This window comes from Microcaecilia unicolor, chromosome 7, assembly GCF_901765095.1.
Source record: "Microcaecilia unicolor chromosome 7, aMicUni1.1, whole genome shotgun sequence".
Taxonomy (NCBI): Eukaryota; Metazoa; Chordata; class Amphibia; order Gymnophiona; family Siphonopidae; genus Microcaecilia; species Microcaecilia unicolor.
Window position 1 is genome coordinate 282,627,357 of NC_044037.1, and position 23,860 is coordinate 282,651,216.

General features: G+C 42.5%; 1 protein-coding gene across 1 annotated transcript in view; it reads left to right on the plus strand.

The window, feature by feature from the left end:
* LOC115473940 (myosin light chain kinase, smooth muscle-like) overlaps positions 1–23,860 on the plus strand; it is a 247,079-nt gene that overhangs the window by 176,539 nt on the left and 46,680 nt on the right. The window contains exons 11-12 of the mRNA XM_030209146.1: positions 3,961–4,164; positions 17,201–17,418. Of these exons, the coding sequence (XP_030065006.1) occupies positions 3,961–4,164; positions 17,201–17,418 (422 nt within the window). The remainder of the gene's footprint in view (positions 1–3,960; positions 4,165–17,200; positions 17,419–23,860) is intronic.

The window sequence follows — 23,860 nt, forward strand, 5'->3', positions numbered from 1 at the left end:
TATACCCTTTTCTCTCATAGGCTAGTATTGGAAGTACAAAGTCAGCATATTCTAGTAAATTCTATCTTACAGAAGCAAAGTTCTTCATAACATATTTGCTTATCATAAGTAAGGTCACTAAGGTTATCCTACTTTGCAAAAAATATCTTCCCAGCAACCAAAGTTGTGTCTCTTCATTATCTGCTTTCATGGTCAGCAGCAAATTCCCCCTTACATTACTACATTCATGCACAGTATTCTCCTGCCACACATATCTCTGTTATGACTCCATATCTGCCTGTCTCTCCAACAGAAGGGCAAGCTGACATGAGATTCACATTCTGTGTAATTCTTATTATTTAGCTTCTCAGTGACTCTTAACCTGTTCATAGCCTGTTCACAGAGGCCTAGCTTTGCTCATAATTCTCAGTTACTGTTGTAAAGTTATTTTATGGTTCATGACCTGCATGTCCCATATAAACAGTCTATTTTCCTTTTCTTGTTGTACTGTTGTTTGATTCTGAGGGAACTGGTCTTCTTGTTATGCTGTGTCTTTGGGCACAGCCCTGAGCCCTGTGTGAGTGGTTTTGGTTTGAATCTGTATGGATTACTTCCCTGTTGGGTTTGCTCTCAAGCAAAGCCCTCTTCTGTTTCTCTGTGTGTGTTGTTCTGCTTTAAACCTGTATGGATTACTAGCCTGTTAACTTTGCACCCAAGCAAAGCCCTGTTCTGTTTTGCTGTGTGTGGTTCTGGTTTGAACCTGAATAGATTCCTTTCTTGTTATGTAGGCTCTCCAGCTTAAGCCTGCTCTCTTTCCTTGTGTGGTTTCCCCTTGTTACCTTTCACTGTTCAGAGAGTCGGTTGTTGCCAGCCCAGCTGCTTTCCTTGATTACTTTGCTTCCACAGCCTAGCTGCTTTCCTTGATTACCTTGCTTCCCGTGCAGCTGGGTGTGCTCTGACGCTGCCTGCCTTTCCTTTCCCTTCCTGGCCGAGTTCTGGTAAGAACATTGTATGTTTATCTCTTTGTTTGTTTTAAACCTTTGACTGCAGTGTAAGCCCTGCTTCTTTCTGATGTGTTTTAGAAGCAGCCCTTCCCTTTAGCCTGCTTTAACCCTTTAGTCTGCTGTGTATGTCTCCTGATTCTTGTGAGCATTCCTCCTTATCTGATTTGTGTATGTAAAGGCAGCTTTCCCTGTTTGCTTACTTTTCGCTTTGTCTCTAGTGTCTGGTATTTGACTCTGTGGCACAGCCTTGTGAATTCCTATAAGCGGCTTCCCTTTATCCTTGTGTTGTGTGGCCAGCCTTGTGTATTCTTGTGAGTGGCTCCCCTTTACCATTGAGTGCTGTGTGGCACAGCCTGGTGTATTCATATGAGTGGCTTCCCTTTACCTTTGAGTCCTGTATGGCCAGCCATGTGTATTCTTGTGAGTGGATTCCCTTGACCCTTGAGTGCTGAGTGGTACAGCCTAGAGTGTATTCCTATAGTTGGCTCCTCTTTACCCTTGAGTGCTGCGTGGCCAGCCTTGTGTATTCTTATGAGTGGCTTCCATTTTCCCTGAGTGCTGTATGGTACAGTCTAGAGTGTATCCCTATAGTTGGATCCCCTTTACCCTTGAGTGCTGCGTGGCCAGCCTTGTGTAGTTTTATGAGTGGCTTCCCTTTTCCCTTGAGTGCTTAGTGGCACACCTTTGAGTATTCCTTTGAGTGGCTTCCCTTTTCCCTAAGTGCTGTATGGTACAGCTTAGAATGTTCCCTCATGAGTGGCTTCCCTTATCCTTGAATTCTGTATGGCATAGCTGTGAGTGTTCCTCTGTGTGCTTTCTGTTTGAGTTCTCTTTGTGAGATTTCTGATTGTGTTTGCTTTTTCATTTAGCTGTGGCTACCAGCACAGCCTTGAGCGGTCTCTCTGTGTGGCACGAGTGGGCTGTTCTTCTGGTTAGCTGTGTCTACTAGCACAGTCCTGTGCATCCCCTCTGTTTGAGTGGGTTGCTCGTCCTGTTAGCTGTAACTACTAGCGCAGCCTTGAGGGGTCTCTCTGTGTGGCATGAGTGCTCCGTTCTTCCATTTAGCTGTGTCTACTAGCACAGTCCTGTGCATCCTCTCTGATTCTGTTTGAGTGGGTGGTTCTTCTGTTTGCTGTGACTACTAGCTCAGCCTTGAGGTACTTTTCTGTTTGATTTTCTGTTTGACTTGGTTAGGACTATTTATTTATAGCTGTGGTTCTAGCCCAGCCCTGTGCTGCCTTCCTGTGTGGTTTTCTTATCTTTTACTCGTGGTTTTTACCATGTGAATCTAATGGGGTTGTCTCTCCCCCTTCAGTTTCTCTGTGCCTGTTTGTAGGGTCTTTTGACCCTGTGTTTTTGGCTCTGTTTAGTGCAGTGTGTATGCACTGCTTAAGTAGTACTTGCTCAAGAGATTCCGTTCTGTTTCTATCCCCTTTCCTCTGGTATGCTTTGGTTCCAGTTTGGCCGTGAGGCTCGTACGCTTGGACTCTGTACGAGTGGGTTCCGGATTGGCCGTGAGGCCCGCCTGAGTGGTTTATCTCCCTTTTCTGGTGGTGCTTTTGCTTGTCTTGAGTGTGCTTTATTTGCCATGTCTGGTATCCTGTTTGTATTCAGTGCCTGGTTCTCCTTTGCTCTGCGCCTCCCCAGAGGACTTGTCTGCTGCAGCCCAAGGGCTCACCATCCCGGGTTCCATGACAATGCTGACCAGACCCCACAGCATAACCACATTCCATTCAAGGTAACCCGCAGGCCATCTCTCACCTACTTAAAATTAGTCTGTGCTACTTCAGAGGGTCCTTCACTAGCCAGGGGGACCTGAGGGCACAATTATAATTATAGACAAACATTTCACAATTGATACTCAAGTTTTCTCAGTAATCACAAAATCTGTCAGGTCTCTTTGGAAGCTAAACAGGATCAGACTCTATTTCTCATCAGAAACATTCAGACTATTGGTACAATCATTAACATTATCCCAGTTTGATTATTGTAAATGCCATATATGCTGGCTGTAAGGAGTACTTGTTGAAAAAACTCCAAACAGCTCAAAACACTGCAGCCAGGTTCATATACAAAATCTCTCATTTTGAAAGTGCCTCCCTTTTATTAAATTACACTGGCTTCCCATCAAAGCGAGAATCACCTTCAAATTATGTACCTTTATCTTTCAAATGCTTAATGGCACAGCTCCAGACTGTATGATACCATTAATAAACTTACCTCAAAGAAACACTAAATATGAGGCAAGAAACTATCTCAGACTACACCTCCCAAATTGCAAAAATGTGATCTACAAAACTGTCCACTCTGAAGGCTTCACTTACGTAGGAACCAAACGGTGGAACTCCTTACCACCCAAAATAAGAAATATACAAGAATTTACTAGATTCCGCCAAATCCTCAAACCGTTCTTATTCAAACAAACCCTCACAAAGAACAACCATATCTCAAACAATTAATTATTACCTGAATTGGTTATTACTCTATTTACTTTCTCTTTGCTTCAAGTACAATTTGTCATTCATAATAGATTTTCTAAATGTTAAACATCCATAGTTATCCCAATATGTTTATGATACTGTATTGTAAAATTGGTTTCTTACAACAAATTACTTTCTTATGCATTATTCTTTGTTATGTATCCTATACTGTTTCTTGTAAGCCACATTGAACTCAAACTTGTTTGGGATAATGTGGGATATAAATGTCACAAATAAATAAATCGCCGCTATCACATTCCAGAGCTTTCTAAAATATTCTGGAATAGCTTCCCAACCTCTCCAGCTCTTCAGATCCACATGTAGCCAAGCTTTGGAAAGGAAAAAGAGTCAAAACAACATCTAAGGGAAAGTGGGTGAGATACGTAACATGTTCAGAGGAAAAGAAAAACATGAAAAGTTGTCGTTTTTTTTTAAATCAGAACCACAAAAGTTTGGCCCAGATGTACATACTAATGAGTTCTCTGTTGCTCTTGCAGAGGAAAGTTTGGCCAGGTTTTCAGAATCGTTGAGAAGAAAAATGGAAAAGTGTGGGCTGGAAAGTTTTTTAAGGCATATTCAGCAAAGGATAAAGAAAGTATACGGCAGGAAATTAGTATCATGAACTGCTTACACCATCCCAAACTGGTTCAGTGTATAGACGCCTTTGAATTCAAGTGTGACATCGTCATGGTCTTGGAACTGTGAGTATTAAACAAAAAATACATTAATTGTGTCTAAAAAGTGTTCGTTTAAATAATTAGTAGCAATATTTCATAAATTACACTGCGCTGTCTGAAGAACAAGCCGCTGTGGACTCAAGATATCCACCCTGAATAAGTATATTAATTCTCCTTAGTAACTTTAACTGTTTTCAATATTTAACAAAACTTTATTTATTCAATGTTTCTTTTACAATTTACAAAATCGTAAAATCCTCCTTATCCTCACTGTTTCAATCACATGCATGCATACCATACACTTCTCTTCATTCTAACTACATTCAAACATAAAATCCATCAACATCACAGTGTGAGTAAATACAGATTATTCATATTCATGATTAAAATTCAACTTGTGCATTGGTAACTCTATTGATTACTCCTATCTCTGTTATATCCACTGGGATTCTCTATACAGCTCACAATTCTCGATATTAAATCTAACAGTCAAATAGATTCTGCTTGGTTTTGTAAACAAGCTCTTATCTTGAGTCGTTTGTTCAATTCACATCGGGTTGTTAATTGCCTCCTTCTCTCAGACTCAGTTCTTTTTCCAATACACAGGACTTCGATCAGAGGACTGCTCTTTATGCCGTTTCACTTTGTCATGCTGAGCACTGCTCTATTTACTCCAGCCAAGCAGTTCCTTGATTATCAATCCCTCCTCTGTTTGTAGGCTTCACTCTGTATTTGTGAATAATATGTGTATACAACCTGAATATGTATGAGATAGATTTGATTACAGTGGAGACATTGCACATTCAGGGTTGATATCCTGCATGTTCATTCTGAAAACCCAACTAGCTTGTGCCTTTCAAGGGCTGGAGCTGCCTGCCTATGAACCAGAGCCGTAGCGAGGGGAGCTGACACCCGGGGCCAGTACTGGTGGGGATGTAATTCATCCTCCTGGATATTCCCATCCCCACCAGTACTGGCCTTCCGACAGCCACCCAATTTAAAACACAAGCTAATCAATCAGAAGTAAACTTCCATCACAGACTGAAAAGAAACAGAAGGGCACACTTCCCTGTAATTTATCCAGTTGCAAACTATGCCAAAATATTTCACAGGACCCCAAAGTCATCCACAAAGGAAAGATATTCAACATAAAGGGATCTTTCACTTGCTCATCTTCCAATGTGGTATATATCATTCAGTGTAAAAAATGTAACGAAGGATGCTATATTGGAGAAACAGGCCAGATGTTTAAGACAAGATTCAATTTACTTAGACATCACATGAACAATACTGGTGCCAGCAGGGTTCCCACACCTGTTGGTCAACATTTTACAGGAGAAGGACACTGTACCTGTGACTTCACAGTGAGAATCCTGAAAGGTAACTTTAAAACCATACAAGAACGTAAGACCTTTGAAGTCAGAATGATTGAATATTTTAACACCCAACAGAAAGGACTTAACAAGGATCTGGGGTTCCTAGCCCATTATAAACCATAAAGCTGTATGTCTCTGTTGATCACCCTCCCCTCACCTATCCACACCCATCCTGTTAGAATATCAATGATATGCTTTCATGTCCCCATGCATACTTCCTACCCACCCCCCTCCTCCCACCCTGTCAGCCTGTCATAGTAATGCTTGAATGTTTTCACTTATATACACTGTCAGCTAGCACATTTGCTTATTTCCGATCTGAGGAAGAAGGGCAACCTTCGAAAGCTAATCAAGAAATGTATTAAGTTATGTCCAATAAAAAAGGTATCATCTTATTTTCTTTTCCATGTTTTATTTTGTTTGATTTCTATTGATAACCTTAAGAGTGGACTAACACGGCTACCACACTCCTCTACAGTAAAATGATGGAAAGTAAAAGCAGAAAGGTTCATAGATTGCCCAGAGACCAATGATTGGGGTATAGTTCTACCAGGCAATAATCTGTCCATGGAGAACAGAGAAGGAAGAAGTGGTGTTATAGCAACAGGATTTCAGGACTTTTATGGAAGGAAGAGGCAATGCAGGTTAATCTGGAAAAAGGGAATGGAAAATCTATTTATATTGATGTGATGTACAATTAAATCTCTGTCCATCAGCAGAAGTGGACTTTCACAATATACAGTAGCTGTGAAAGAGTAAGTTATGGCATCCTCTGGCAAAGAGTTCCTTCCTCCTATTTATTTTAAAAGTATTTCCATGTAACTTCCTTGAGTGCCCCCTAGTCTTTGTACTTTTGGAACAAGTAAAAAATTCATTCACTTCTACTCGTTCTGCACCACTCAGGATTTTGTAGACCTCAATCATATCTCCCCCTCATCCGTCTCTTTTCCAAGCTGGTAAATAAATCCTAATAATAAATAATAAAATAATAAATATTAGTGAAAGCTGAAAAGTTCTACAATTTGGTTCCCCCCCCCCCCCCCCCCCCTCCCCGAAGCAGCAAGTCTCTTGCAAAACAAGGAGCTCTTGTTGAGGGTGTTGGAATAGTGAGTTTTGTCAACTGTATTGTGCTGGAAGAGCTATCCATGGCCATCAAGGAGTCTTCATGGGGTTTTCTGACATCGGCGGTTTGAGAATGAAGAGTGAAAGCTGATGCTATGCGGATGACCCTAGGTGGAACGATGCTGTTGGAAAGGACTGAAGGATGTTTAAGTGTTTGTTGGCAAGCTTGTGTTTGTATTTTGCAGAACCCTTTCATTTGACATGTTTATACTCATTCACTTAGGAGACATTTGGATTTTTGGTCCTGGGGAACTGAGTTCAATTCCCACTTCAGGCACAGGCAGCTCCTTCTGACTCTGGGCAAGTCACTTAACCCTCCATTGCCCCATGTAAGCCGCATTGAGCCTGCCATGAGTGGGAAAGCACAGGGTACAAATGTAACAAAAATAAAATAGATACTATTGGACATTCTACATGGAATGTTGCTACTATTGGAGATTCTACATGGAATGTTGCTATTCCACTAGCAACATTCCATGTAGAAGGCTGCGCAGGCTTCTGTTTCTGTGAGTCTGACGTCCTGCACGTGCGTGCAGGATGTCAGACTCACAGAAGCAGAAACCTGTGTGGCCACATTGGTAGGGCGGGCTTCTACATGGAATGTTGCTAGTGGAATAGCAACATTCCATGTAGAATCTCCAATAGTAGCAACAGTGGAGGAGTGGCCTAGTGGTTAGGGTGGTGGACTTTGGTCCTGAGGAACTGAGTTCAATTCCCACTTCAGGCACAGGCAGCTCCTTGTGACTCTGGGCAAGTCACTTAACCCTCCATTGCCCCATGTAAGCCGCATTGAGCCTGCCATGAGTGGGAAAGCGTGGGGTACAAATGTAACAAAAATTTAAAAAAAATAATAATCTTTTGAATCAGTTGTTTTTCTCCTGTTTGGAGGTTTTTACGCTGATGCTTTTTTTCCTGGTCTCTGACGCCAGTGATAACAATGGGACTCCTTGCATGATAGAGGGTTCTTTATGGAGTATCTATAGGTCCCCTATCAGGAGCTTTGAGTTGTCCATTGTTTAATTATATAATTGAGTATATGGTGTAGTTTATTACAAACTTTGTTACTTTTTGAGTAGAAACAAAAGGTAAAATTACGCTGTTGCTTTTTAATCCACGTCCCTGTGGTATATGCAACAAGGAAGATATTCATGACTCAGCAGATATTTCCAGAGACATGTCTGGTAAAAGTAACTAATATATAAGCAAACTTGAATTCCACCTTTGCTTGTCTTGGAAGAAATGAAAGTATTATTTTAATTCTGGGTGCAATCTGTATAATTTCCCTCTGTAGCTTGTCAGTAGCTTATCAAAAGGCAGCTGCATTAACCACTGTAATTATGGATTTGCTAAAGTCCTGCAGCACAGTGAGTCCAGCTGTTTCTATTTCTGGCTTAAATCTTGCTGGATAGTGCTTTTTCTGTAGCTGGCTAAGAACATGTAATAACTGGAAACACATTCCTTGAATTTAATTTTCCCTTCTGAAATTGATTTATATGCGGAGAAAGTGGTGAAGGCGGTTAGCTTAGCAGAGTTTTAAAAGGGGTTGGACGGTTTCCTAAAGGACAAGTCCATAAACCGCTACTAAATGGGTTTGGGAAAAATCCACAATTCCAGGAATAACATGTATAGAATGTTTGTACATTTGGGAAGCTTGCCAGGTGCCCTTGGCCTGGATTGGCCGCTGTCGTGGACAGGATGCTGGGCTCGATGGACCCTTGCTCTTTCCCAGTATGGCATTACTTATGTACTTATAGCATATAGCCAGTCACTAGTACCAAACCAGTGTACTTTCAGAGGCAAAGGACGATAGTATTTATTTGTAGCTCAAGGTGAGCTGTATTAGGTGTTTTCCTGTCCCCAGAGAGCTTATAACCTATATTTGTATCTGAAGCAATGGAGAATTAAGTGCCTTGTGCAAGATCACAGAGTTGCAGTGAACTGGGCTTCCTCAGTGCTCTAATGGTCAAAAGTGCAGTATCAGTACCTTGAGAGTTTTCCTTCTCACAGGAGGCAGAGTTAGTGAGGTGAGATCTTCCACCATAAACTGCATCAACTGATCTGATCTGAAAAGCTGACTGTATTATGCCCGTTGGTGATGCAGTACTAAAACATTGTGCAACGTAATGCAAGGTTCCACGTTAGGAGTCACCTACCAAAAAAGGGATCTAGGTGTTGTCGTTGATGATACGTTTAAACCTTCGGCTCAGTGTGCTGCTGCTGCTAAGAAAGCAAATAGAATGTTAGGTATTATTAAGAAAGGAATGGAAAACAAAAATGAGGACGTTATAATGCCCTTGTATCACTCCATGGTGAGACCGCACCTCGACTATTGCGTTCAGTTCTGGTCACCGCATCTCAAAAAAGATATAGTGGAATTAGAAAAGGTACAGAGAAGGACGTTGAAAATGATAAAGGGGATGGGACGACTTACCCTATGAGGAAAGGCTAAAGTGGCTAGGGCTCTTCAGCTTGGAGAAAAGGCGGCTGAGGGGAGATATGACAGAGGTCTATAAAATAACGAGTGGAGTTAAACGGGTAGACGTGAAGCGTCTGTTTATGCTTTCCAAAAATACTAGGACTAGGGGACATGCGATGAAGCTACAATGTAGTAAATTTAAAACGAATCAGAGAAAATGTTTCTTCACTCAATGTGTAATTAAATACTGGAATTCGTTGCCAGAGAATGTGGTAAAGGCGGTTAGCTTAGCAGGGTTTAAAAAAGGTTTGGATGGCTTCCTAAAGGGAAAATCCATAGACCATTATGGACTTGGGGAAAATCCACTGCTTATTTCTGGGATCTTGCCAGGTATTTCTGACCTGGATTGGCCACTGTTGGAAACAGGATGCTGGGCTTGATGGACCTTTGGTCTGTCCCAGTATGGCAATACCTATGTACTTATGTAAATCTCGATCAAAGGAAGGAAATAAAGTTCACCACCCTGAGCTGCTGCTGAGCCAGGGAGCCACTGCCACATAAAAGCTGACATTGGGCTAGTGTATAGCCTGGCCTGCATGACCTGAAATGAAGCCCCAGGATTTCTCTTTCTGATCATGTTTAGTGTCATATTTTACTGCACTGACAGCTAAAATGACAAGCTCATTAAGTTTCTTTAGCGAGAGGAAGTAACCTGGTCAGTTAAAATAACAAGATGACAACCAGGGAAGCCAGGGTTCATGTCCCACTTCAGCCAGTGTTGCTCTTTACATTACTCTGGTACCCATATGGGTTGTAAGCTCTTTAGTGAAAGGACAGTATGTCTCTGAATAATTATTATCATTGCACAGTGCTGCATTAATTCAGTAGCACAGTAGTTCACAACCCAGTTCTCTGGACACACCGAGCCAGTTGGTTTTCAGGATGTCCAGTTATTACCCACGCAGACTATTGCAATAGTGTTTTCTTGGGATGTAAGACCCAAGTCCTGAAAAGACTTCAGACTGCCCAGAACACGGCAGCCAGACTTATCTTTGGCAAGTCAAGATTTGAAAGCACATCACCTCTTCGAGAGAAGCTTCATTGACTCCCCAACAAAGAAAGAATAAATTTCAAGGTCCATACAATGATTCATAAGATCATATACGGAGAATCCCCTTGCTACATGAATGACCTGATCGACCTCCCAATCAGAAACAGATCAAAGTCCTCACGTACTTACACCTTCCCAACTGCAGAGGAATTAAATACAAAACCTACTATGCATCCAGTTTCTCCTTTCTGGGCAGCCAGCTTTGGAACGCTCTACCAAGATCCATCCGAACAATTAACGACTATCTACCCTTCAGAAAAATGTTGAAGACACATCTGTTCAAGCAAGCTTACCCTAACGACCCAACTTAATTTTATAAGCCCACCCACACAATTCCTAATCTGACACTGATTGTACCTTAGAACTGTCTCCCAATCTCCTTATACCTATCCCCAGTCTTTTCTTCTCCATCTTCCCTACACCATACCCCTCCCAATCTCTTTTCCTTTTGCTTATCCTATCTTTGTTTACCTTCCCATATTCAAGTCATATATTCTTAAAACCTTACTATTACTATGTTTATTACAGTTTGTAATATTCTCTTTACAAAACTTTGTAATTCTATTTACTATGTAAGCCGCACTGAACCTGCTGTGTGTGGGAAAGCACGGGATACAAATGTAATAAATAAATAAATATGAATCAGGTAAATTTGCATACAATACAGGTAGTGTCTTCATGCCTATTCATGGTGGACATCCTGAAAATCCAACAGATGGGTGTGTCCAGAAAAGTGGGTTGAGAATCACTACACTAGCACCGTCAAATGTTTGATTTACAAGGTCCTCAGACAAAACGGGCCAGAGTAGCAACAGAATAAGTTAGCTCTCTACATGCCTTTGAGACCTCTAAGGAGTATCACTATTTGTACCCTCGTCAAAAGAAATTGCACAATGTGATGGCTGCCAGCGAGCCTTCTCAGGGGTAGCCCTCATACTCTGAAACTTACTTCCAGAGGGGCTACACCTAACTGAAAAATTACACCTAACTGAAATTCCAAACCACCTAGAATACAGCAGCCAGATTAGTTTATCAAAATTCGACAGTTCTAGACCCCCTTTGTGAGAAACTACACTGGCTTCCAGTAAAGGACCGAATCACTTTTAAAATTTGCACCCTGGTCCATAAAATTCTTTATGGTGAAGCCCCAGGTTACATGGATGCCATTATCAATCTGCCATCTAGGAATTCTTGCAGAACATCTCGTTCATATTTAAACCTACATCATCCTACCTGTAATGGTCTCAAATATAAATCCACTTACGCTTCCACCTTTTCCTTTATTAGCAGTCAACTATGGGATGCATTACCTAAATCTGTGAAAATTATTCATGATCATCTGAACTTCTGAAAATCTCTTAAGACCAGCTTATTTGGAAAGGCTTACCCTAATGGACCCGTCTTAAATCCATAATTCCTGGAACATGACTAATGTATGGACCTCATGGACCCTAGTACCCTTCCCCTCTTTTCTGTCGACCCTTGTAATTACTATCCTTCCTATTCACCTTACTGTACTTTCCACCTTATAATTGAAAGAGAAAAACGCCTAGATTTCGACCCAAATCGGGAGATAGACGTTTATCTCTCAAAAACGAATAAATCGGTATAATGGAAAGCTGATTTTGGACGTTTTCAACTGCACTCCATCGCGGAAGCGTACAGAGTTGACGGGGGTGTGTCGGAGGCGTGGCGAAGGTGGAACTGGGGCGTGGTTATCGGCCGAGGAGAGATGGGCGCCTTTCGCCGATAATGGAAAAAAAGTATGCGTTTGTAGCTAGAATTTAGGGCACTTTTCCTGGACCCTGTTTTTTCATGAATAAGGCCCCAAAAAGTGCCCTAAATGACCAGATTACCCCCAGAGGGAATCGGGGATGACCTCCCCTGACTCCCCCAGTGGTCATTAACCCCCTCCCACCACAAAAAAATGATGTTTCACAACTTTTTATTTTCACCCTCAAATGTCATACCCACCTCCCTGGCAGCAGTATGCAGGTCCCTGGAGCAGTTGTTAGGGGGTGCAGTGGACTTCAGGCAGGTGGACCCAGGCCCACCCCCTCCCCTACCTGTTACAATTGTGCTGCTTAATGCTTAGTCGTCCAACCCCCCCAAACCCACTGTACCCACATGTAGGTGCCCCCCTTCACCCCTTAAGGCTATAGTAATGGTGTGGGCAGTGGGTTTTGAGGGGGATTTGGGGGGCTCAACACACAAGGGAAGGGTGCTATGCACCTGGGAGCTCTTTTATCTTTTTTTTTGTTTTTGTAAAAGTGCCCCCTAGGGTGCCCGGTTGGTGTCCTGGCATGTGAGGGGGACCAGTGCACTACGAATCCTGGCCCCTCCCACAAACAAATGCCTTGGATTTATTCGTTTTTGAGCTGGGCGCTTTCATTTTCCATTATCACTGAAAAACAAAAACGCCCAGCTCACAAATTGTCGAATAAAACATGGACGTCTATTTTTTTTCGAAAATACGGTTCGGTCCGCCCCTTCACGGACCCGTTCTCGGAGATAAATGCCCATAGAGATAGACGTTTTCGTTCAATTATGCCCCTCTTTGTCTGTTTGTTTACCGAATTGGCGATTGCCTATACGGACTGATGTTAGCCACATTGAGCCTGCCAATGGGTGGGAAAATGTGGGGTATATTATGTTATAAATAAATAAATAAATAAATAACTGAAGACCACCTCTACTTCAGGAAGCAGGTGAAAGCCTGGCTCTTCTCCCAAGCCTTTAATTCATGTGGTGATTGACTATCCACTCACTTCGCACCCGGACTAGCTTGCTGCCACCCTCTAACTTAGTCCAGTTCTTCATATCTTATTTAATTGTACATATGATGTGCCTTCAGTTTAGCCACCCATCTAGTTATCCCAGTTGACTATGTATTATTCATCTTGTCCCCTGTATAAATGTCAACGGCCCTTGGCCCCTCGGCTACATAAGATATTTCATTGTATTGTAACAAGAGTATTGGCATCATATTAATGTTTATGCAGTACTAAATAAGTACTAAGGAGGTTTTTCAGCCTATGATAAATATCAGATCCCTGTATAGGTCGAGTAATCGGCAAACGGGATTGATTTAGTACCGAAAGGGACCATCATAGACCTTGGTACTTTGAGGCGATTTTCCTCCATTAAACAAAAAAATTCCCCATTCTTACTAGATAGTGGTGATGTAATTATAGTACTATATTGAATGAGTGAACCCCACTACCACGTTATTGCCAGGCCCGTGCCAAGGGTCTGTGCCGCCCCCCGCAGACGAACAGTTGGCGCCCCCCCCCCCCCCCCCCCGCAGATGAACAGTTGGCGCGCGCGCCCCCCCCTCCCTCCCCGTGAAGATAATCGCGGCGCGCCCTGGGGGCCTTTAAATCTTTTACTTGCAGTCGCAGCAGCGTCTGTGAAAGCGGAGCGCTGCCGACGTCTCCCTTCCCTTCGCGCTGTTGGTTCCCTCAGTGTCCCGCCTTCTTCTGACGTCAGAAGAAGGCGGGACACTGAGGGAACCAACAGCGCGAAGGGAAGGGAGACGTCGGCAGCGCTCCGCTTTCACAGACGCTGCTGCGACTGCAAGTAAAAGATTTAAAGGCCTCGGCGGCGCGGGGCGAGGGTAAGCACCGCGGCGGCGCCCTCCAGAGGTGGGCGCCCTCCTGCGGTGCTTACCCCGCTTACCGCATCGGCACGGCCCTGGTTATTGCGATTTAGAGGATCATATTAATGTTTGAATGTTCTAATGCCTGCCATTAGGGTTAGATGTTTCATTGGTGTTATGGTGATATTGCTTCATATCTGTGTTGTTTGAATGTCCTTCCATTCTATTTGTATTCTGACATTTTATCATATTTCTGTTATATGATTGTTCTACAGTGCTGTTAAATGTGTACACTTCTAATACTATATCATACTAGCCCTATTACTAGGTTTCAATTTGCCATTTCCAAGTTTACCTCATTAATTGTATTTATGCTTATATTTGGGTCATTTTACTATTATTGTGCTGTTAACAAAATTGTAAGTTTGATCTAAAACTGTACCTGCTATACGCTGCCTCGGGTGAATCTCTTCATAAAGGCGATTTATAAATCCCGATAAAGAAAAACAAATGAGAAGTATTATTATTACACCACAGATCTGGCTTATCTACGGTATGACTGCAATTTTTTCAAAAGCGCACAGTTGTTAAAATCAGCAGACGAAAATACAAATGTTATGACTGGCTGCAGCGTTTTCAGTCTGGTCCAGGAGTGTACTCTGGTTTTCATGATATCCACAAGGAACATGGATATAATATTTATTTATTTAGGCTAGTGGAGGAGTGGCCTAGCAGTTAGGGTGGTGGACTTTGGTCGTGGGGAACTGAGGAACTGAGTTCGATTCCCGGCACAGGCAGCTCCTTATGACTCTAGGCAAGTCACTTAACCCTCCATTGCCTGCCATGAGTGGGAAAGCGCGGGGTACAAATGTAATAAAAATGTATTTATTACATTTGTACCCCGCGCTTTCCCGCTCATCGCATGCTCAATGCGGCTTACATAGTAACAAGAGAATACAATCTGTAGTATCAGAATCAACAAAGGAGGTATGCGATAGGACAAATGAACGAGGAGTAAATGGGATAGAAGAGGTATGAGAAAAAGGATAGGGATAGGTAAGGAGGTGGGGCGATAAAGGAGAAGTTGGGAAGAACATGGAGGGTAAGAAGGTTGGTAGGAGATATTTTCCTGAGTCATTGTTGTTAATGATTAGTTGAACCGGTAAATAGATGGATTGCTTATGATTACTTGTGGTATGTCAGGTCATTCAGGTAAACCTGTTTGAATAGATGGTTTTTCAATAGTTTCCTAAAGGGAAGATATTCACTAATTGACCGAATGTGTCAACTAATAATGCTACAACTATAAGTTATTCCAAAATCTTTATTACATCCTTCAAAATTTGTATTAAAATATTATGAAAGTATAACATCACATCTTTATAGTGCTGTTCTCTACCTAACCTAAACATATATCACCACTATCCTTTATATTATACCAAATACTGCTAATAACCCTTCTGCTCAATGGGATTAATAAGAATCTTCACAAAAAATGATGTACTTATCTCAACAATCCTCCAACAATTTGTCCAGATAGGATATCCGCGTTGCTCTGCGCCATGCTGACACAGTGCAGTAATTATAGATCAGTGTATTAGTCAGTTCAGTCAACTTTCAAAGATATAACAATCCCCAAGATGTTATATGTAGTCGGGTGCCGCAACGTTGTATATCACCATAAAACAAGGGCCCTTATCGTCTTGTCTGTCTGTATTACTTTAGATTGTAAGCTCTATTGAGCAGGGACTGTCTCAGGTGTTCAGCGCTGCGTGCGTCTGGTAGCACTATACAAATGCTAATAATAATAATAACTCAATAAAAAGAAAAATAAATCCACGAGAATGTTAAATGAAGGAGAATCTACATTGGAGGTAAATGGCCATCACCAGGTTGAAGAAGCCAGAGAAAATCCTATAGAAATTAGCTTTTATTAATGCTGCCAAATTATACAGGAAGCAAACCAAATGTAGCTGCCAGAACAATGATTCTCAGCCCAGTGCTCTGGACATTTACTGTCTGTCAGGGTATCAAAATGTCCATAATGAATATTCATGAGAGAGATTTCAATTGCATTGCCTCCACTGTATGCAAATCTACCACATACCTGGTTTTTTTATTATATGGGTTTGATATACCATCATTAGCACTGTATTGCAGCAAAATGTTTTTACAATAAAAACATAACAAGGAGAGGAAAGGAGATGATTTGAAAAGGTAATACATGAGGGATGAATAGACGGGGAGAATGTGAAGAGATGGGAGGGTGGGGGTTGAACAAAGCCAAGTGAGGGGAGGAAGGAAGAATAAGAAGAGTGGGAAGGAGGCTGCCAGGAAGGTCTAGGAGTCCAACCATTTGAAAGAGCCAAGATTTCACCACTTTCTTAAACTTAGGAAAAGAATCTTCAATGTAAATGTAAAGAGGAAGAGAATTCCGTAGGCAAGAGCCAAGATAACCGAAGGCAAAATCTCTAGCCATGTCAAGACAGAATGTCCTGAAAAGCCCAGTTGACTGGTTGTATCCTGAGGAATGTATTAAAGCAGTAACCTAGTCTTCACGACACATACAGCCACTTAGGTTTTTAGGATATACACTTGCATGCACATTTAATTCATGTATATTCATTGTGGTTATCCAGAAAACCTTACTGGCTGGTGCTGGTGCTTCTCCAAGCCAGGTTGGAGAACCACTGTAGTGTAGTCAGTTCTCTTTACAGAGCCGTTGTTAAATATGCTGGGGCTCAGGGTAAAAATTTCAGAGGTGAGGCGGGGGGCACAGAATCCACCAGTAGGCTGTGTCTTTTTCAGTTTCAGATAGGTTTAAGGCTCCCTGTCACAGGGGCGTAGCCAGACAACAGATTTTGGGTGGGCCTAGGCAAGAATTGGGTGGGCACCAAGTGTTCTCCCCCCCCCCCCCCCCAAAAAAAAAAATTATCTCAGCCGGTGGGAAAACGCTTCTTTCCACCTTGGCAGCAGGCATGCACTGAAAACTGAGCATGCGCAGGTGCCGGTGTCATGGAGAGTAGCGTTTTCATTACCATCAGGGGAAAATCTTCAGCTGGCGGAGCTTGGGATTCCCACCAGTTACCACTAAACATGTGCTACTGTTGGGTGGGCCTGAGCCATAAATGGGCCCCTGTGGCTACGCCACTGCCCTGTCGCTTGGAGGCTCAGGACACTTGCCCTGTTTGCAGCCCCCCTAACACCGGCCTTGCCTCTTTACTTATACATGTTTGATCTACCCTGAATGATTGCGTATTTGGTGGCATGTGAATATTATTTATAGCATGTTGTCAGCAAGTGACTGTAATGAAAATTGCTTTGTACTTAAAATGCCATTGGCAGCTTTACGAGCAACGGTATTTGGTTGCAGTTTTTTTTTTTTACCACAAACTTTTACTATAGTGTTAATCTAAGCCTAATGTTTTGATTTCTAGTGTTTCCGGAGGAGAGCTTTTCGAACGAATCATCGATGAAGACTTTGAACTGAGTGAGAGAGAAGTTATCAAATATATGAAGCAGATTGCAGAAGGCGTCGAGTTTATCCATAAGCAGGGAATTGTTCATTTGGACCTGAAACCGGAAAATATTATGTGTGTCAACAAGACAGGCACAAAAATCAAACTGATCGACTTTGGACTTGCCAGAAGATTAGGTAATATGCTTCTATGTACTGATATTACTTAGAATCCTACAGGTCAATATTCAAATGTCATGGTTAGCATTTAAGTCTATTCCGTATATCCAGCACTTTTGTCCAGATAGTACCTTATCAACGACCATCTACCCTTCAGGAAAATATTGAAGACCCACCTCTTTAAGAAAGCTTACCCAACTGACTGTACTTAAACTTTTAAACTTATCCACTTGATCCTGGTCCTGAGGACTGTTATACCTTTGACTTTCCAGCTTATAATTGAAAAAGAAAAACGTCTATATTGCGACCCAAATCGGGAGATAGACGTTTATCTCACAAAAACGAATAAAGCGGTATAATCGAAAGCCGAATTTGGACGTTTTCAACTGCACTCTGTCGCGGATGCAGACAAAGTTGATGGGGGCGTGTTGAAGGCGTGGTGAAGGCGGAACTGGGGCGTGGTTATCGGGCGATCAGAGATGGGCGCCTTTTGCCGATAATGGAAGAAAAATATGCGTTTTTAGCGAGAATTTAGGGCACTTTTCCTGGACCCTGTTTTTCCACGAATAAGGCCCCAAAAAGTGCCCTAAATGACCAGATGACCACTGGAGGGAATCGGGGATGACCTCCCCTGACTCCCCCAGTGGTCACAAACCCCCTCCCAGCACAAAATATGCCGTTTCACAACTTTTTATTTTCACCCTCAAATGTCATATCCACCTCCCTAGCAGCAGTATGCAGGTCACTGGAGCAGTTATTAGGGGGTGCAGTGGACTTCAGGCAGGTGGACCCAGGCCCATCCCCCCCCACATGTTACACTTGTGCTGGTAAATGGGAGCCCTCCAAACCGCCCCCAAACCCACTGTACCCACATGTAGGTGCCCCCCTTCACCCCTTAGGGCTATAGTAATGGTGTAGACTTGTGGGCGGTGGGTTTTGAGTGGTATTTGGGGGGCTCAACACCCAAGGGAAGGGTGCTATGCACCTGGGAGCTCTTTTACCTTTTTTTTTTGTTTTGGTAAAAGTGCCCCCTAGGGTGCCCGGTTGGTGTCCTGGCATGTGAGGGGGACCAGTGCACTACGACTCCTGGCCCCTCCCACGAACAAATGCCTTGGATTTCTTCGTTTTTGAGCCGGGCGCTTTCATTTTCCATTATCACTGAAAAACAAAAACGCCCAGCTCACAAATTGTCAAATAAAACATGGACGTCTATTTTTTTCGAAAATACGGTTCGGTCCGCCCCTTCACGGACCTCGGAGATAAACGCCCATGGAGATAGACGTTTTTGTTCAGTTATGCCCCTCTTTATCTCCCAGTTCTACTCATGCACTTCCCTCTATCCTTCCTTATCATCCTTCCTATTCCTTATCCTTCCCTATCTCTTTTCCTTTTGGTATTCTATCTATTTGCTTGCCATTTACATTTTTAACTCACATTTCCTCAAAACCTCACAATTACTACGTTTACTACAACTTGTAAGATTCTCATCTAGATTTTGTAACTGTATTTACTATGGAAGCCGCATTGAGCCTGCAATGTGTGGGAAAGCGCGGGGCACAAATGTAATAATTAATAAATAAATAGTAGACCATGGAAAGCAAGGACTGCCGCTATCACTGCTATCCTTCTAGCTTTGTGGTTTAAGTTAGGACAACCTTTTTCTTGACCTAAATTAATCCACATAGCTAATCGGATAGCAGCTGGATATGGCAGTTTGGAGGAACGCCCTTGTTCCACCGGGGAGGTCTGTAAGATTTTTAAGCAGCGCTATCCAGCGGATGTTAGTGAAAATTGGTGGCTCTGGCACTTAACCTTATAGGGGCGGTTCTATAACAGGGCACTTGGTAGGCATCTACTTTTCGTTGTAGAATACAAGCCTAACTGGGTACGAACGCACCTGTCATTTAGGTGCGAGTACGTGCCACAGTTCTGCGCATAACTTAGAGACTGTATAAGTTTGGCTCTGCCCATGCTGCGCATCTGTCTGTGCTCCCCTTGCAAATGCACGCTATGTTAATTAAGCAAGTATTTGTAGAACAGTGCTTAACATTTATGCATGTCAGGCACACGTAACTGTTAGCGCCTTCTGAAACCCTGACCAGGATTGGGCGTAGCCGGAGAAAATAACACAGCTGGACAAAAGGAAGAATGCAAAAATAAGTATTTATTTAGAAAAACAGAAATTCCCGGGCCTGTTTCTTCACAGAGCCAAGTCGTAGCGAAGGTAAACCTCTCCTCAAGACCCTTCACTGGCTCCCTATCCGTTTTCGCATCCTGTTCAAACTTCTTCTACTAACCTATAAATGTATTCACTCTGCTGCTCCCCAGTATCTCTCCACACTCGTCCTTCCCTACACCCCTTCCCGTGCACTCCGCTCCATGGATAAATCCTTCTTATCTGTTCCCTTCTCCACTACTGCCAACTCCAGACTTCGCGCCTTCTGTCTCGCTGCACCCTACGCCTGGAATAAACTTCCTGAGCCCCTACGTCTTGCCCCATCCTTGGCCACCTTTAAATCTAGACTGAAAGCCCACCTCTTTAACATTGCTTTTGACTCGTAACCACTCGCCTCCACCTACCCTCCTCTCTTCCTTCCCGTTCACATTAATTGATTTGATTTGCTTACTTTATTTATTTTTTGTCTATTAGATTGTAAGCTCTTTGAGCAGGGACTGTCTTTCTTCTATGTTTGTGCAGCGCTGCGTACGCCTTGTAGCGCTATAGAAATGCTAAATAGTAGTAGTAGTAGTAGTAGAGGAGTAGCCTATTGGTTAGTGCAGTGCAGCTCCTTGTGACTCTGGGTAAGTCACTAAACCCTCCATTGCCCCTGGTACAAAATAAGTACCTGAATATATGTAAACCACTTTGAATGTAGTTGCAAAAACCTCAGAAAGGCAGTATATCAAGTCCCATTTCCCTTTCCCTTATGACATCACAATATCAGAAGTGAGCCCAAGTATCGGGCAATCAAGCCATTGTGACATCACTGATGAGGTTGGCTCTTATTGGTGGACTGAGCCTCCACCTACCCTCCTCTCCTTCCTGTACACATTAATTGATTTGATTTGCTTACTTTATTTTTTGTCTATTAGATTGTAAGCTCTTTGAGCAGGGACTGTCTTTCTTCTATGTTTGTGCAGCGCTGCGTATGCCTTGTAGCGCTATAGAAATGCTAAATAGTAGTAGTAGTAGTAGTGGTTCAAGAACACAGTTATTAGTATTTATGTTCATGTACCCTCGGGCTCTGGCCTGTTTCCTCACAGAGCCCAAGGCATAAAATGGGAAACCCCCTGCAGTTTCTGCAAACGGCAGTAAGCCGCCTCTGGTGGTAGTCCTGTAGTTGCGGGGTTGCCATGCCCCAAACACAGCCTTTCAGTTATATTTTACATGTCAGGTCTTCCAGCAAACTTGCAAAGTTTAAACAGTTAGCAGCAAGGGCTTACCTCAGCCCAGTCACAGCACTGGGATGTCTTCAGTCAAGGCATACTCTAGGGCCTCTCCTCTTTCTCCTCTGGGCTCTCTCTAACCTCTGCCTTGCCCTTCCCTTTTAAACTACCCGCTTACTTCCTCCCATGGCAGGACCTGTGCTTTTAAGGTGGCCCTGTTTCGTTATAGAAGGATCTTTCTTAAGGTGGCCGTGTTTCGTTATAGAAGGATCTTTCTTAAGGTGGCCCTGTTTCGTTATAGAAGGATCTTTCTTAAGGTGGCCCCGTTTAGTTATAGAAGGATGTTTCTCAAGGTGGCCCCGGCTATTGAAGGGACTTTCCTTAAGGGAGAGGGGCAATGTTCTGTAGACCCCATCACATGCCTATTGTATAGAATTGCCCAGTACAGATAAGTGCGTTTGAGTATTGACCTGATTTTTTTTTTATTAAGTAGTTTTCCTCATTCTTTAAATATTTATTTATTTATTTGCAGCATTTGTATCCCACATTTTCTCCCACACAAGCAGGCTCAATGTGGCTTACAAGACAATAAGAAATAGGGTCAGGTAAGGAAGGGATACATGTGTAAAATAAGGTACAAAATAAGAAGGATTGAAATTGTCCTTTGAGGCAATATAATGTAGGGTCTATTGAGTAGCACCAGTAGGGTAGGCCTTACAAAACAGAAAGGTCTTTAAAGATCGTCGAAATTCTTGACGATCATGCAGCGTTTTCACACAGTTCGGTAATGCATTCCACGTGTGCGTTCCCAAGTAGGAGAAATTAGACGCGTAGGTGGTTTTGTATTTAAGACCAATGCAACTGGGATAATGAAGATTCATATAATTACGAGATGATCTGATTCTATTCCTCGCCGGGAGATCAAGTAAATCAATCATATAACCCGGGGCTTCACCGTGGATTATTTTGTGGTTTGAAGGTAATATGGTCCTTAATTGGGAGCCAGTGATATCATGCAGTGATCCGCAAAGTATATTTTCAAACTGATAATTCCAACAAAATATTAGTATAATTAGAAAGTTATGACTCCTTTTTCTAAACCAACCCAACATAATTTTTCCAAAGATGCTGCATAGGTGCGACTGAGGACACATACTGCCGGATTCTGTATAGTGCGCTTAGAGATCCAGGCGTATTCTATAACAATGTGCATAACCTAATTGGCTTAACAAGCCAATCAGCGTATTTAACAGCACTTAGCAAACACTAATGAGCAATAATTAGCATTTACGCGCATAACTCGCTAAGCGTATTCTGTAATGAACTGGGCCTAAATTCTAAAGCTTGCAGTTCAAAAGGGGTGTGGCTATGGGCAGGGAAATGGGCGTTTCATGAGTGTTCCAAAATTTACACGCGTTGTTATAGAATATGGCCCAGTGTGCGTAAATCTACGCACAGGGATTTACACCACGTTTCCCTTGGTGTAAATAGATGCACATAGTTTTAAGCAATGGGATATCAACTAAGCATATTCTGTATACTGCGCCTAAATCTAGGTGTCGCTTATAGAATACGCTTTGGCAGAAATGTTTACCACACTGATTTTTTAGGCACCATATATTGAATGTAGCCCATAATTCCTTCTCTTCCGATGGTTCCATGAGATTGCAAAGGCTTATGCACAGCATCGTCAGTGGATAGTCCTCCAAATGCTATAAATGACGCGTAAAGCTGGGTGCGTAAATGCATGCCCAGTTATAGAATAGGGACAGTTATGTATGTAACGTAATTAGCTAAATGTTGCTAAATTGGCTCTTAATTGGAGATAAGTAACAGTGGCATTATCAAGTGATTATTTATTTATTTATTACATTTGTACCCCACATTTTCCCACCTATTTGCAGGCTCAATGTGGCTTACATAATACCGTAAAGGCGTTCGCCAAGTCCGGTAGAGAAACAAATACATGGTGATGTTGTGGTCGATTAAGGTTCAGGCACAATGTGAATCGAGTTCAGGCACAATGTGGATCGAAGAGAGGAGAGATTATGTGGAGGGGCATTTTCGAACGGGGACGGCGCCCAACTATAGTTGGATTTGGACGTCCTTAGATTTGGATGTCTTTCAGTGATTGGTAACAATTTGGATTCATGCATCTTGCTAAGCGCTAGTCTATAAAGATCTGCATGCAACTCATAAGGGGCGTGGCCATGGGAGAGGCATGGGTGGATCAAGAGCATTCACTAATGTGTGCAATATTACTGAATACCGGGGATCTCCACTTATGTGTCAAGATTTACACTAGGTTTCAGTTAGTGTAAATCCTTGCGCCCAAAGTTTGGCATGGAAATTGGCTCGAAGTACTATTCTATAAACAGTGCATAACTCAGAGTACCGTTTATAGAGTAGCGCTCCACGCAGATTTTTTTTTTAAGCGGATAAGGGGAGATATGATTGAGGTCTACAAAATCGTGATTGGTGTACCACGAGTAGAAGTAAATTGATTTTGCACTCGTTCCAAAAGTACAAGTACCAGGGGACACTCGAGGAAGTTACATGGAAATACTTTTAAAACAAATAGGAGGAAATATTTTTCACTCAATGAATAGTTAAGCTCTGTAACTCTTTGTCAGAGGAGGTGGTAACAGCAGTTAGCTTATCTGAGTAAAAAAGGTTTGGGAGAAGTTCCTGGAGGAAAAGTCCATAGTCTGCTATTGAGTCAGATATGGGGAAGAAACTGTTTTCCCTGGGATTGGTAGCATGGAATGTTGCTGCTAATTGGGTTTCTGCCAGGTACTTGTGACCTGGCTTGGCCATTGTTTGGAAAACAGGATACTGTGCTAGATGGACCACTGGTCTGACCCAGTATAGCCACTCTTATGTTCTTACAAATCTAGTCCATGTTGTGCAGTGCTGAAAATACATGCATACTCTGTACGTATATACATAGTAGATGATGGCAGAAAAAGACCTGCACGGTCCATCCAGTCTGCCCAATAAGATAAACTCATAAGTGCTACTTTTTGTGTATACCTTACCTTGATTTGTACTTGTCCTTTTCAGGGCACAGACC